The sequence below is a fragment of the Charadrius vociferus genome, unplaced genomic scaffold, assembly GCF_000708025.1.
Source record: "Charadrius vociferus isolate BGI_N301 unplaced genomic scaffold, ASM70802v2 scaffold108, whole genome shotgun sequence".
Lineage (NCBI taxonomy): Eukaryota > Metazoa > Chordata > Aves > Charadriiformes > Charadriidae > Charadrius > Charadrius vociferus.
In genome coordinates this window covers 260856-277814 of record NW_009649770.1, presented here as the reverse complement: position 1 = coordinate 277814, position 16959 = coordinate 260856, and the positions used below count along the sequence as shown (strand labels likewise).

Below are 16959 nucleotides of genomic sequence, written 5' to 3'. Positions count from 1 at the left end.
AGGAGACCATTTGGAGAGCCTATCAAGCTTAACAAAGCTGCCTATTAGAATATACTTTTAATAATTATATTAATGAATACAGCCACAAAAAGACTTTTCACAGTACTTCAAAAGCCTAGTGCACCAATTCCCTGTGAACATGAAAAGCACCGATTTGGTACATTTTCAGTTTACCCTTAAATAAAAAAAAAATAAAACAAATTAGGCAATTACCTGTCTCAGCGGTCACTCACACATGCAGAGAACAGGACACTTGCCATTAAGCAAATAGGTATGGGGGACATGCTTTAACATAAATAAAGCTGTTTCAAGCAAAGGAAAGCAGATCAATAAAAACTAATTCCTGTCACTTCCAATCAAGGCTAAAAGATCAATGAAACTTAGCAACAGAAAATACAGTTAAATAAAAAAGGTTAGCACAGAAGAGCTGATTTTTTTAAAAAGAATTCTTCAAGTGCTTCAAATCTTACTAGCACATTTCTTTTTTTTTTGTTTCTTTCCCCCGAGAGGTCATGTTCAAGTTGAATATACTCTTTATTTTTCCTTCTCTGTTCTTCTTAAATGAGCAGGTTGTTTTGAGAGCCATGGAGAAAAAGCTATTTATCCATAGAACAATCACAGCAGATGCAGCTGCAGCTCCAGCACAAGCAGCCCCAAATGTCCTGCTAATGGATCTCACCAGTGTGCGAAAGAGACACAGAGGCAAAACGCTATCCACACCGCACTGGGCCTCAGCTGGATGGGAAAAGGGCTTCTCCCTACTTAAGTAACATTTAGACCAGAGAATCCCTACAAGAGCCTCTAAAAAAAAAAAGCATGTCTAAGTGTGAAGCTATTTGAGAAGGTGTACAAACTGATGATCATTTTTTAAGAAAACAGTAGAGTCGCCAAACTGCAATGAACACAGTTCATAATCCATTTGGATTGAATTTGCATCAACAACCAAGAGATGAAACAGTAGATCTTATTCAGCCATTACATCTCAGCTTTCTCCTTGCACGCAAACTGTCCACTGAGGTTATATATTAATGCAGGAGAAAAGGTTATCAAGTGAAATAAAGCTCAGGAAAGGAGGAAGAGTATTAACAGTTCTCCCTGAATAATATCTTTATATAAATATTTTACATAGGTGAACAAAAATGGATCAGTTTTCCACGTGCTCAGGTGTATGTTAGTTGTTAGGGTATTACTATCCATTTACACAAAAATCCATTAAATCAAAACAGTATTAGCCTAAATTCTGAACAGAAGATATTCAGAAAATATTGAGTAATATGTAGCTATGCAAACTTATTTTATTAATAATTATAATTAATAAAGTATTAATTGTGAAAAGTGCTAAGATGACGGGCATAGAGGAGGAAGGAGCAGCAGCAGAAATTATGAAATGCTATTTGATTCCTATATTTATCTTATATTAATTGCTATTTTGATGACTTACCTGCCTCTTTGGAAACAAATGGAAGGAAATACAGAATGCTAAACCATTTTACTGTATTTTCACCTGTCTGTGTAGGACTTTTTAATCCCTATATTGAACTGCTAAGAAGGGTACCGTGTGTTATTTGGCAGTCTTTGGAGACTGAAACATGCCACTTCATATTGATGAAACTACCTTTACAGAACACGAGGTGAATGAATACGAACGCAAGTTTGCAAAGGTGCCCTTTTAGCCATAGAGCCTAAATTAAATTTCCAGCAAATCCTTTTAGAGTGGGTCAGCGTTCGTGTTCTATAAAATGTGGCTCTCAGAATTCAATATAAAAGCTTCCCTTTATAAATCCTATTTATGACTTCCTTCCCTTTTTTTTTTTCTCCCCCTCCCCTAATTACAGCAGAGGGGGATTAGTCAGTGTAAGTCTCCAGGGAGCTATATACAAAGCCATCTCCGAAATTAAACTAAAAGGAAAATGGCAGAAGGCATTGAGCTCTGGTAACAGACATGCCTGACTAATCTGAGGAAGCCAGGCAAATTTTCTGGACCACTGTGACTGAATGAGAAGAGGCAAAACTCTAGGAAACTTAACCAACCCTACCTTCATCTTCTTTAGCCATTGTCCTCTAAAAGACAAACATCTAATTTCCATTTAATTACTTACATTAAAATCTATGAATGTCACCATTTAATGAAGAATGTAAATTTAAATCAGAGGTTATCTTACACAGATTGACAGGAGTAAGAGCCATTTTTCTTCAGTTCTGTTAACTTATTGAACAGGATTTTACACATGTATATATAGCATCTGTGAAGCATTTTATTTTTTCAGTGTCATAGAAAAATCTCAGGCTGGCTACTGTTGCCCTTTCTTTGCTTTTAGGCCTAAATACCTCCTGGTTGAGTTTGAGATTTTGGACGAAAAAACAGATAGACTTTGTTTAAACATGATTTTTCCTGAAGTTGTGTATTCCCTGAAGGAATTTAATGGAATAATTTATTTAAAGAAAATGTTTTTGGTGGGCTATGACTAAATTATACAAATGCACACAGTATAATTTCACAGTCTTTGCATTTTGGTCTACTAAGGCCAATCAGAGCTTTTTGAGTGGAATGTTGCCCAGCTATAGAAAACTGGATTTCACATAAAATAAGCTGCTATAAAAAATGCATCAGAATCAGTGACATTTTGTTTCAGGAAGTATCTGGAAGAGCTTTTCTCAAGTTCTTTAAAAATTTTCTTGTTTCAGAAATTAGTATTCTGAATTTGAAAAGAAGGAATAGGATTTAAACACAGGATGTTAACAAAATTAAATAATTTGATCCATCTGAGCCGTTTTCACAATTCTGATGATGCTTCAGTTTGGAACACATTTTCACATTACAGAATTTTACACAGGAAAAAATTTCCAGTTTCAGTTCCCAGGAAATTCAAAATCTTGCTAAAACCGAGTCTGACATAACCCTGGGTAAATCCAGTGAACTCCTCGTCAGGGCCCCACGGGCACCAGCCACCTTCGCAACCCTGCCCAGCCTCAGCAGCGGCTCTGGCGTCCTGCCCTGCCCAGGGACCCCAGCCCAGCCCGGGCTCTCCAGCCCCTGCCCCAGCCCCCCTGCCCGCCATGGGCCCCGCTGGAGCTCGTCCCCACCCGTGGGGGTCCCTGTGGGACAGGCCCAGCGCCAAGGCCCTGCCCTGCCCACCACGGCCACCACAGCCCGGAGCCGGCTTGTGCAGTGACCCTCTCCCTCAACGCAGCAGGGGGAACTGCTCACGTTGGGAAGAGACTGAAATAAGATTATCACAAGATGACAAACATCCAAAGAGCTGGCTTACAACATCATCATTATTATTATCAAAGATATTACTCACAGAGTCCTGATCTTTGGCATGTGATTGAAACTGGTAACAGGAATGCGGGTGATGTTGTTATTGTTGAGAGTACTGTTTGGAAGAAAAAAAAAAAAAGAGAAAAGAGAATAATAGATTGATCAATTATTTACATTTCTTCACCAACACACTATTTACAGAAACAAGCTGCTAAAATTCTTGGTAATACATCTGCCAGGCTGCAAGCAATAAGACACGCTGGCCCATACCTCAGACAATTTGTGACATATCATGAAAGATATCATTAGGGCAAAGAAACCAACAGCTGCGTAAGAATGGATGAAGGTTAGAATTTACCTTGTCCGAGTACCAACAAGTACAGGAGACGAGTTTTTATCGACTACTGGAAAAAACCCAGACTTTTTGGTTAAGCCACCACTTTGCTTGAAAACCCGGTCCAGCTCGAGTGGAGGAACAGCAAAATCACACGTGGCAAGATGAAAGCTTTGCACTTCAAGCTCTCACTTGCACACAAGAAGAGACCTGTTGACTCTCACAGGCTTGTTAACAGCTTACACGGACACACAACTCAAATCGGCCTTTTGAAAACAGACAGACAGATGGGTACCCTTTCTTTGGTCTCCTTATGAAAAAATATATGGGTAGTGTAACGGACAGTAATAAAACATGTCATGACCCAGGCACGTAAGGATTTCTGCTGCTCTACCAAAGCAGAGCTTAAAGAGAAAATGATCTCAGCTGCTGGTAGGAACCCCCTTAGCGCTTCTTATGAAAAATGAACTGACTCGATTATCATCAGCTCAGTGTGCTGCTCCCATTTATGTAGTTCCTAATTATATCAATGACTCTCTAGCAAATTAGAAGCTATAAAGTTTATCAAGATGGCACAGGAAATGGAAAGTGCTCCAACAGGGCATAATTGCCACGCTCCGAGCGCACCAAATCTGCAAATGAGTAGCCCAGTTTGTCATGAGAATTGATGGGGCTGGCGACGAGTCCATATCCCAGTGTGGCCGGTCCTGCTGCTGGCTGCAGCTGCCTATTTGAAACGTGGTGGACGCAGCACAGAGCAACCTCTGCTTTATGCAAGGGGCACGGCACTCCACAGGATCACTTTGGTAGAAGATAGTGCTTTTGAGCGTTTGTGTATGTGGGGCAGAAAATACCTGCTGAAACAACCTAAAGGCACATTACCCTTCCTTTAACTATTTAGTTGTTCCAGTGTTATGTATCTATATAGGACAATTAAGCAGAAGCTCTTGAAGAGTTTTACAGATGTTAACTAGCCCTCTTGGAGATGGCCAATTTGAAGACATTCTTATAATTCTGCCTAGAAACCCCTTGGCAAAACCATCATCTACAACATCAGCAGATGAAAGCTAAATTAGATTATACCCTATTAAGACTGGTTTTCTGGTACATAGGAGGGCACATACGTGTATTGGCAAAGCCAGGAGGTGACAGGGCTATGCTCAGGCACACCCAGGAGAGGTGTGTGCGTGGACTCTGACACAGGCAGCAGTGTGTTTGTGTTGCTGCTGCACTGCATCCCAGCAGGACAGAACATGACCACCGTGTTAGCAGGATCGTAGCTGGTATTTCAGCACAGCGCTGCACCAGATGGATGCACTATTGATCTGGAGCCAGCTTCGGGGCTGACATACCCATGACAGCAAACTGCACCACCTGAGCAAAACTATCTTTCCTTTCCAAATCCATGAGCAGAGTGAGTTATGTCAGTAAAAGCAAAGTTTTGGAAATCTGGAATCTGCATGTGAGATCTGTTGCCAAAGATCTGTGTCAGCCAAGTCACACACATTCACACACCAGGCTGATAAGAACTATAGGCCTTAGTGTATCATGGCTTATAGTATAACATATAGTATTCATTCCAGATCCTCTGAAAAACTTGATGCTGCCAAAAATTGGACAAAACCCACATAACTAAGTATCAGGATCAATGGGTATATAAAATTACGGGTTTGTATATTCAGTTTCTCAATATGCAAAGACTCCAATGCAGTCTACTATAAATTTACTGGCTAAGATGAAGAGGAAAATACTGTCAACTTCAGAAGTAAACCTGAAAGTAAGCTCTTACAGCTATCAGCTGTGTCATTTTGTCACCTGTACATCACAGTCTGCATATGCCACTACCTTACTGTGGCTTCCGCACTGGAAGTGAACACAGTGCGTATCAGTGTGCATCTGTAGGGCTGAAGAGCTCTGCCTTTGAATTCCTGCTAATGTCATGATGACACCACAAGTGACCCACTGTGGCACAGAACAAAGTGAACCTCTGTCTCACTATGTTGTTACTTCTTGATTACCTTCTTTAGGCAGTGATGCAAACCAAAGTCCTTTGTGGACAGTTTGTGAAAACAAGCATGTACAGTAAGTTCAGAAAGTGAACAAAACCTCTTATAAGAATGCATACATATATAAATCAACACACCCCTCAATATCTATATTTATTTGCTATTTGCATTTGCACATGCATGTTGGGAAGCTCAAATAGGGCTCACAAATGGAACTCCTAATTGCACCACCATTTTTATCTGTAACCATAAAAATATAATTCACCCGCTGCCCCAGTTGCCTGTTACTTACAAATGAGCTATGCGCTTGGTTGGAAGATTTTAGGTATACACTAATAAATCAAAGCCACATGTAAAGTCAGCTCACAAAAAGTAAATCACATACATAGCTGATGTCTGAAGAGGTCATACATGACACTGTAGGAGTCAATGGAAGCCACAGGAATTCAAGGGAGACTTTCTATTGATTTCAAAAGGACGTGGATTGGATTCAGGCAGAACAGGACGTGATAGCGGCTTCCTTCTGCGCTAACTGAGGGTAGAGAACACATCCCTGTCTCCCAGTGCAATTCTTCATCTGGATGTGGAAAGGTCAGCCTAAATTTACTGTCTGATTTGATGATTCAAAAATATTTTTAAATTTCTGGAAATATTTCTGCTTAACAGAAAAAGTATTATTCCAATGACACAGTTTTTCTACTCACAAAATATCAGATGAGAGTGGCTCAGGTTTTGCCCCTAGTAAGTAAAGGTTTACCATAATTCATCAACAAATATATAGCCCTCCTTCTAAGAATCCTAAATCAGTGCTGAATTAACACATTCCTTAAACACAAATTTCAGAGATAACTCCAGCAGATAGCGATTGCACAGATGACTTAGTAGCATACTATTTCATTGATATTTAAATGTTAACCATAATGAAGGCAATAAAACATCTATGATAACAGCAATTATTTCAGGACAAAGAAGGCCAAACACTGCAAAGGGCACTAATTGACAGTGAACTGTGTGCATTACAGCCCAGTTATAGCTGCAGGAATTTAACCCTGCTGCTCTGGTGGTGCAGAGCAGGCAGCTCCCGGCAGTAGGAAGTCTTTGGCTTTTGAATGGGGACATTTTCAGGTAGAGGTGTGCTCTAGAGGCATTCTGCAAAGCCTTCTGTCATGCACATGAAGCCTTCCCAGCAATGATTTTTAAGAATGTGTGTCCTGGCAGGGGTAAGCACACAATACAGTGGCATTTTTAACACATGAAGGGAAAAAAATAAATTCTGCCAGAGTCACCTGCTAGCTGCTCCGAGGCCCCAATCTCATTTTCATCCAGCTAAGATTCATATCCACAGAAACAGATGCACAAACACCTGGAAGCTATGAGAAACAGGTAACTTCCAGAATCTTCTGACTCCTCCAACATCATGTGGTGACACTTGTATTCTGCTGGGTCCTCCTCAGCCTTATACCTCCCACCTCTTCCAGAACCCGATACAACCTTGTCCCTTGAAAAAGCACTGTCCTCTGATTTAGAAGTCCTCTCCCTGTAAACTGTTCTCATCCAAAATGCTGAATCGGGAAACTGAAGTTATAGACAATATTATTTATGCCAGCAAACTTCCCACCTTGGGCCGTGATCCTTGTCAGATCTTGCAAGCTAAGCAGAAGCAGACTGCAGCAGTCCTAAGGGTCCTCCAAGGACTACTTGGAAGACACATAACGTGGGATCAGCAGTCTTTGAGGTGGTACATCCTCCACCGGTATGAACTGTCATAGTCCCATTGACTTCAATTTACAACCCCAGAGGAACTGTTCTACTAACTCACTTCTCTGCCAGTTGCCCAAACTGGTTAGAGGCACACATGGAGCTGCTTTCTTTCTTCTGAAGAGTAAAGCTGATTTATAGCTCCTACTATTTTTTTTTTATTATTAAAAAAAAGAATGCTCACTCTGAAATGCTGTCACGATTTGAAAACAATTACCTATCTCCTTCCTCAAACTTCTTGTGCAAATTTAACTACATGCAGTTGCATTTCTGTTCTCTTCTGACTTGCTCAAAATTGATGAACACCACTGCAGTTCCCTGACAAGGAGTTTTTAATTCCAGACTCAATGTAATTACATTAAGACCATTAACTTGTAGAAATGACAGTTGTATGTGGTTTTTTTAAATAATATTTATGCAATATTCTTTACTCCTTTCTCCACCCTCTTGAATAGGAATACAGGTGTTCAGGACTAGGTGAGAGTCAGAAAAAAAAAATTAAACTCCTAATGCTAGAAGAAGTTATACAACTTTTATGGAAGATACATTGGGGAAAAAAGGAGAGGATTTAAATTTTGAACCTACTAATAGAAGAAGTATTTTATTTTAAAAACCTGGGAACTCTTAAGCATCCTTTCATGTTCCTCGGACTAATTCAGAGAGCAGAAATCCCAGACCATCAGATCAATAGTCAAACACTCTCAATTCTGTAAATTACAGAGTGCACGGAGATTTTGTTTCTCTTACTTAGAATTCAGTTAATGATGTAATTAAAATCATGTAACGATTATCAGAATGCCTGGTGACTTATTAGTCTGAAATAATAATACTTTCAATACAATATATCTACCCGCTCTGTTCCAGTTAAGTACTAGACATACAGCAAAAGAATCTTCTGGCAATGATGTCAGAAAAAGTTAAACAACATAACAGAATTATCTGAAATATTAACTATTTAATTTCTTCAATTAGTACTTCAATAAGTACACTGCAAAATAGTAACTGTCTTAATGTTTTCCAGTCACATTTCAAGTGGGAAAAATATGTAGGAGGCTTGGGTTTTTTGTTAAACACATAATACTGTTTGATGACAATACCACCTGCTACATCCCAGCTTCAAAAAAGTTACAGTATCCTAATTTGCAAAAGGAAAAATCACTATGCAAATGTCCATTTTTCTAAGTACAAGGCATTTTCATAATGTACATGGATTAACTAGCTATGCATCAGTACAATACCCGTGGTGATGCTTCTTGTTTACAATCTGAATGGATTAAAATGAAAGGGGAAGGGGTGAACACGTTGCATGCTGAAGACATCCTTTGTTTTTTGATGGCAACAGAGACTGATTTTCTTTCACATTCCATTTCTGCAGCTGATTAGCACAAACAGCTAATCAAATTGAGAAATTATATGGTAGATTAAATTTTTGATTAACACTTTTCCCCAAGCCTTAATAAGCCTCTACTATATTTACTACAGGTCTACTGTGCTGGCCATTCAGGTTTTTGAGACACGCCAGGCTGCTTTTGTGTCACACTTGGCTGATCATGGGACACTGCAGCATTTGCAGAATTCTCAGTTAGAAAGAAACATTCAGACCCATTTACTGATAGTCAAATGGAGAAAGAGATATGAAAAAGCACCGTCTCATTCATTTTGGTTTTGATTTTGAATGCTTTTTACGTTTGGGCAATAGAGATTCTTTACAGGCTCCTAACAGAGATGGTTTGATAGCAGGAATCCTGCAAACGACAGTCCTCATTTGGCAGCATGTACTCCTATGTGTCTACTGGCTTCACTCAAAATTAAACAACGACATTCATTTCCTTTTCCTGCTCAAAAGTCTCTGAACACACGGGGGAAAGAACAAGGTGCTGAGTTACCTCACTCTGTGATAACCTACAGTTGGAACGTGAGACTTTGAAACGGAGCAGAAAAGCAAACGGGTGAGGCTGGTGGGGAACAACCATATCGGGCTCTGCAGCACTGGTAGCGCTAACAAGTCTAACATTTCCTTCTGTCTCCTTCAATTACACCACTGCTTTATCACAGTGTGCTCGTTGGCTGTGTATGTAATCCGTGTGTTGTGTGTCCATAACACCATGTAATTGGGCCTAATGCAAGATTATTATCTGTGTGCATGCAATGGATAGCTACAAATGGCGCATCTGCAGCCTTGTAACGTTCCCAAGAGCGAATTACTGTCATACTCCCCGATTACTGCTTCTCCCACAACTGCCATGGTTTCCAGGCTTCCTATCCCCAGTGCAACTATACATCCAGTAAAACAGACCGGAAAATTTATTAAGACTTAACAAAGGCATCTCCAAGCATAATTAAACCTCTCGTGTAAATAGTTTTCTTGATAATGTTATTTCTGTTCAGAAGCGGGTGAACTGATGCAAAAGATTGATCAGCTCACTCCACATTGCCAGTGGGGCTCAGAAGGGAACACAACAGTCCAGCCCTGATGGTGACAGAAAGACAACTTCTCTGAGACCCCAAAGCTGTGGGAGGGAGCGGAGCGTTGGTAACTAAAAATACATTAAGGAATCTTTTCACAGTGTACATGTGGACTGAAACTGTTGAACCTATGCGAGATTAGGCATCTCCATCAGTATTTATCCACATAAAGAAGAGGATCTTGGGGTCTGTCTGAAATACTAGAGATGAAACGTGAATATGGGTGACTGAATTAGCAGCAAAATTTAACACTAACAGTGACAGAGCCTCGGACCTCTATTTAGCAGATTCATATCACTTACTCTTAAACCTCTCTCCAACTACATAAAAAGCCATTGCAAAGGGAAAAGAAGTTCTCTGTTCCATGTATTCAACAAGGGTTAAACAAAACAGTAACAGGTTTGAATTTCAGAAACCGAAATTCTGATTAGATATAGGGGAGATGTTTCTTCTCATAAGAACAGGAAAAATAGAGCAAAGAGCTTTTACAGAGCATGCAGCCATCAGCAGCGGAAGCCTGCAATAAAAGACTAAACGAATCCCTGGCAGGAATGGCATGGGACTCCATGGTCCTGCCCTAGGGTGGGACAAGAGATGACCACCTCAGGCCCCCTCCAGCCCCTACCTACCACCTACTATAACTAACAGCAGGGACCGTTTACCAATTACAAAAAGGGAACCTAAATCTATTTTTAGTAATAAAACCAAAACTTGCATTTTATACACTGCCATAATTAATGTTTGTAATTAACTTTGAGATTGTAGGGTAAAAGGAGCTATATTTTCAGTAGCTGTAAAGAGATATTTTCCACACAGGTCAGAAGGAATTTGCATTCAATTAAATATTTACAATTTCTCATGGCCCCCGATGAAAAAGCAAAATGGCTTTGGCACTCTATCGCGCAGCACTGAGCACAGTCCTCATCCCCGAGTTTCAAGGCATCCGAGATTTGCTCCTTAGGCAAGGTCCAAAACTCAACTGGATCTCTTCAGAGTTTTGGTGAGTCCTGAGTGCCTCTTGTACTCAATCCTTTGATCTCCCTACAGACTCTTTAAGCTAAAGCCCACAACTACCGTGTGGGCATATAATGAAAGCAACTGATGCCGCACTGATTAATCCATTACTCTCAACTGTTAGAAAACATAATGATCTCACAAGGGGCTTTATTCACTGACATACAGCAGTAGAGCTCTGATCTGACACCTCAAATTAGCAGCAAAAGCACTAACAGCTGGGTTTTTGTCTCAATATTTGTACCCAACTCTAAAATGAGTTGGCACTATACAAGTGCTATATTTAAACACAATGTTAGCCCAGGCAAATAATCTTCTAAATAGTCTCCAGGTGACACACAAAATCCACTGAAATAAATAAAAATAACTAGTTGCCAATTTGTGGTTTCTGTTGTAGCATTAGTCTTGCCGATGTGTTCACAAACATTCTCATCACAGCAACATGAGAGGCTCTAGTATCATTAACTTGGGAAGCTGACAGCAGAAATATAACTAGTATCAAGGATATAGAGGAAAGAAAATGTTCTTTTTAGAAATGTACAAAAAAATAAAATAAATAAGCTTATAATGGAATTATGCACAAAACTGCGAGCAGTGTTTGCTACTACAATTGCCTGATTCTTCCCATTCTCTGGTTGATTTTAATTTGCATGTAACTGTCAGATTTTAACTATTTAAGGTTATTATAAAGGCCAGATGTTTACAGCAGATTTTTTTTGTCCCCTGAAGGAGTGAGATTACTTTTAAAAATATCAGGCTTTGGGGGAACTGGGTTATTATAATAACAAATTCTTTGTTTGAAATGCATGTTTTGTCACCCGGCAAGAACCAGGGTGATCACATTTGCCTATAGTGATAATTTTAGGGCATATAAACTTAAGTCCTGTAATTGCTGCATCACCTCTCCCTGGAGTCTAGCTGTGCCTTGGCTGGAGTCTCTGGGACTGGTGAGCTCAGAAGCTGAGGTTAAGAGCAGAGGAGAGGGAAAGACAGGATCCGCAGCTAAGGCAATGGTTGGGCAAGCTATCTGGGTAAAGAGCTTGTGACTAGGAATCAGTGCACATGTGTAAAAGAGGCGAGAAAAAAAAATCATGTGGGCCTGTACAATCAGAGATTGTATCATCATATGTATACAAGAGGGAGCAAAATTAAGGATTCTGGTGACTGATGCTCAAACCTTTCTAGTGTTATCTGTAGCTCTGCATTTATGTTGCATGCGCACATACATATCATTATGCCTGAATTTACTTACTTACACCAACACACAATAAATAAAATATGCTAAAACAAGATAAAGCAGAAAACCATAGAATCACAGAATAGCAGAAGATAAAATGAGCTAAGCCAAGACAAGGTAAAATAAAAGATAGTAAAGCTTATACAGAGAATGAAGGGTACACAGTTCATTTAGGTTGTGGACTTCGTTAGATGTTAAGTCAAGAATGTCATTCACGTGGTCTTACCTGAAACATCTTACCGCGTCCCCTAAAGGAAGTCTGCTCTTTCTATACACAGAAAGACATATCTATTTTCCCACACAATCAAATCACCTCTATTAGCTGTACAAAAGACAGGTATCTGTTGCATTCCCCAATTCTTTCTAACGTCTATGCCCAGTGAGAGTTGAAAAAGCTTTTCACAGAAATTTCAATCAGCTTTTCAATCTTTTACATGACATTCTAATTCTAGGCAGAAAATACAAATTCAGTTCAGCCTGAATGGAATTTTTAGTTATAAAAGCATTGGTGCAAAGACAAAAGAGCACAGGCTGAAATTATTCTGCCACTGCTTTACTTTTAAATTAAGGATTCTCCGAGTTATTTTTCTAAACTCAAAAATGGCACAAGAAACACTGCCTTTACTTTTTTCTGAATCAAGACATTTTCTCAGGTCTTTGCCCAAAGGCTACACATTTTTCAATACACTGCATTGGGAATGACTGCTGTAGCTCTATGTCCCAATTACAGCCATAATTTTCTGTAAGTATTTGGACTCAGAGAAAGAAATGCATTTCTGCAAACACTGAATAAATGTTTTATATCATCAGGGTGGACTTCATGTTTTTCTACAGTCCCCAAATTTCCAGGGCTGATATTATTGCCTAGAACCACTGGGAACAAGTCCAATTATCATAATATTCAGACCAATGTCCACTGAAGTCGGTGTAAATCCTGTTCTGATTTCAGCAGGGAGTGAATCTAGTCCCTGCAATCTATTTATTCAGGCGCAGATTTTTCACAGGAGCCACAAGAGCAGTCAAAAATGAAGCTGTGTTCAGTTTCAACTCACCTAAATTTGGGGGCTTTTACATTAATTTGAAAAATCTCTTGTCCAATAAATTAATATAATTCTATCAGTAATAGAATTATATTACTTTAATATAAATTAATTGTTAAATAGATTCACTTCTTTTGTTGCTAGGTTATACAGAGATCTCTCTCTTACTAAATATGGCTCTTGGTGTTACCCAACTGCATGCATGTCAGGTACTGTAGTTTATGGATTCTGCGCTACTCCTGCCAAAATCAATGGAAACTGGATTGGGTTCTCAATGCATACAGAGGTCTGAAAGCCTACCAGAATGTATTTATGGAAAGGATGAAAAAGAATCAACAAGATAGATCATACAAACCTTAAGTCTGATGCATCAGTACTTCAGCAAAATAAAACGGTTTCGCACATTCCTGTCTGAACAGTTGCTTTTGTTTAGTCCTTTCTGAAGCAGTCTTATAAATATAATCCAATTCAAACTAACACAGTCCAACTCTATAATTTGAAAGGAGCACGTAACTTTTGCCATTTGTTCAGGCGGAAGGCATTTAATGATGGAGATTTCCAAGGTAAAATGTTTCAGCATTCAGTCAGCTGAGTGCTGCGTTTTCCTTAGAGGACTCCACCAAAAGAAATTCTAAAGAAACTGATTAAATTTGGATCAGAAAGGAACAGTATCATTCTTCAAAACCATGTTTTAATTTATCCCATCCTGAGTACACTGCAACCTTAACTCTATAACCTTACGGTAAAAGCCCCGATTTTGATAGACTTCCCTACCGTAACGAACATATCCCTTTCATACTTGTGGGTGTAACACACCCAGGAGCAGAAAAGCCATTCCAAGTGGCAGAGAGAAATCAGTTGCCTTTTCAGAGCTAGAGAAAAGGACAAAAAAATGGACTTCTGCATCCATTGTATGGGGGTATGTGACAATATTCGATCTCCTTGGGACGGTCGTTGTGCCAGCCTGTCGCCACTTCCTCAACTGCCGCAATGCGGCACTGCCTGCGGGACTGCGCATCCCTGCAAGTCCCATGCTGACCGCTAGGACCAAAGGAGGGACGAGCTGGCAGACCCCATGCACGCAGCAGACAGCTGCTTGAGAAGTATAAATATAACAATGAACAGAAATGGCACTGGCAGCACTTTAGCCTGAGTGTCAGTGCAAAAGGTTTTAGAAAAGCCTTTTAGGGGGCAGGCGACTGGCATCCGTGGAGAGCGGGCTGCCACAACCCCTGGTTTCCATTTCCCTCCAACAGCAAACCTACCAGGTCCTGTCAACAAAATAACATCCCTCGTTCCCCTTGCCAGAGCAGCTCCCTGATTTCAGGAGCCCAGTGTCTCAGCTTCCCCGCAGGTCCCAAGGCCATTGGCATTCCCACTGGGAAAGGGCAGCGGGAAGAGATCTTTCATACCTTCGGCAACATGACAATGGGCATGGTGCGGCACGGAACCACATAGGCAACTCTCAGCTTTTGGCAGCAGAAGAAGGAAAAGAAGCAAACCTTTTAAAGAGGGAACTTCACCTTTACTGCCAAAAGTGCCATTGCCTCCCCAAAATGCAAGAGACGCAGACCATATTTATGGAATAATTTTATATTCTAGCAGTATGTGATGCCTTTACCTGCAATTCATACATGCTGGAAATTAAGGCTAATTTATAGGCTAATGCAAATCCACATGAATGAAATAGGGACTGTTCGATATACACATTTTGTGAATTTAGACTTGCATGTATGAACAGTTGTTAAGGAAAAGTTACATTTATAGAGGAACAAAATGTTTTGAAAGAACAAAGACAACACAGTTCCTAGACAAGGGCAATTACATGTTTCTTGGTGAAGCTGGAAAGGGATCTGCTTTCCGTCAGGAATTAAACATTGAGTTTTTCTTTTAATAATACATTACACGGCGCTTCCGTGAATCACACAAGAAAAAGGTCAATATGCTTAAAACCACCTATCTTTCCATTTTTTAAACTTCTCCCAAAAACCACCTGCCCATGAGAAGCAGCAATACCTGCTTACATTCATGCATGCGTACGCAATACAGCTAAGAAATCATAACAATTTGATTAGAAAATACTCACAGTGTTTCAATTTGCGTTCAGTCCACAGAGTTAAAAAGTGCAAAATAAAATATACGCAGAAAAAAATTCGAAGCACTTATGATCTGTTCAGGAATATTCTACAAGCGCAAGTAGCAGCTAAATAAAAGGAGTCAACTGTTCTCCATGCACTGCTGTTTCCCTGCAATATCTGCATGCATACAAAATAAAACATAACTGCCACTGTGGATGGTCTGTCCTAACTGTTTCAGCCTAAGTATTAGCTGAAGTGCCTCACCTGATTTCTAACGCCCTAGCCGTGGCCAGGAAGATGGGGTGTCTTGCAGATAAAATGGACCCAACCCTTTTAAGACATCACTGAAATTGCCCAAGGAGCCAGTAAGAAGCGTGGGTGCTCGCGGAGTGGACTACCCCCTCCCCAGAGCCCGCCCAGCCCGCAACCTCCTCTTGCACCAACGAGGGCTTCTCCGCGGCCTTCGAGCGTCGTCGCAGAGATGCTGCATTGCGGCATTTTATCGATCACAATAGCCAAGTCCAAAGCTGAAAGCCATGAACAAGATTCGCTTTCCCACCCTCCCCTCTCCCACAAAAGCGCTTTTGGGGACAGACACAATCTAAGATTCTAACAGCAAAAGATGCAAAAGCAAATCTAAATTACCAATCTGGTGAACAAAGGCCTTGTTCAGTATACGCTCCTGCATCCCTTCATCACAGCCATCAACATGTCTTTCACAACCTTCTCTTCCATTTTATCCTGAAATAAATCCCAATCCCAGCCACAGTCTGGCACTTGCAAATCACAGCTACCTCACGCCACATAGCACTGTGAAGACAAGAGGGATGCGTGTAATTTTTAAAAATTAACGGCACTACTGTTCGTTGTTCCCTTCAACAGCTTCATGTAGTCACCTCATTTGATGCTCTTTCAAGTGATCAAGCTATTTTCTGAGGTACTTCTAAAACGCTCAAGAGCAACACTGTACATCATAACAACAGTTTCTAGATGACTTTACAGCATTTTTAAATTTGTTTCTAAGGATCTGCAGATGTCCTATGCGCGGCCATCCACCACTCGTGGACACTTAAAGAATTGGGATTATTCACCCCAAAACAGAAACTTCAGAAATGTAATTCCACTTCAAATTTATTGAACCAGTGAATGTGAAATTGCTTCATTTATGATAACTAAATTAACATAGTAATTGTGATTATTTGGCTTCAAATTACTTTAAGATTGTTTCACACTTCCATCCTTAATGCAGCTCCTAAATTTCTTTTTTTCTTAAACTCATAACTGGACACGCTACGTAAAGAAGGTCTAATTTACACTAATCGTATGTCTTTCTTTTCGAAGTTTTAATTTTTTTTTCCTGCTTTAACCATAACATACACGCTCTTTTCATCATATATGCTTACACACTTACATACTTACATTATATGCATAACCTTGTGAACAGCATGAAACGCAGCAAGAAACAAAGACACTATTTGATTTTTAGATCAGAAGAAGCTTCTACCTATGCATTTTTTTCAGGTGCAGATGTAATTGTCTGCTTCACTCGCATCCTAACTATCTCTGTATTACTGGTTTGATTTCTAATTTACTATAGATACAATATTATTGTCCCAGCTAAAAATATTGGATAATGCTAATAATTAATGCATCGTACCCCGATCCCAGCAGCTACAGTTTCAGGTTAAATATCAGACACAATGCTTGCAGTGGTAGACCAACAATTCTGGCATATGAGCTCCCATCATAATTTTGCACTCTTTC

At 40.0% G+C, this 16959-nt stretch overlaps 1 protein-coding gene across 1 annotated transcript in view; it reads right to left on the bottom strand.

Annotated features, from left to right (window-relative positions):
* SLIT3 (slit homolog 3 (Drosophila)) overlaps nt 1-16959 on the bottom strand; it is a gene marked incomplete at its 5' end in the record, with an annotated part of 473057 nt that overhangs the window by 200975 nt on the left and 255123 nt on the right. The window contains one exon of the mRNA XM_009890879.1: nt 3306-3377. Within this exon, the coding sequence (XP_009889181.1) occupies nt 3306-3377 (72 nt within the window). The remainder of the gene's footprint in view (nt 1-3305; nt 3378-16959) is intronic.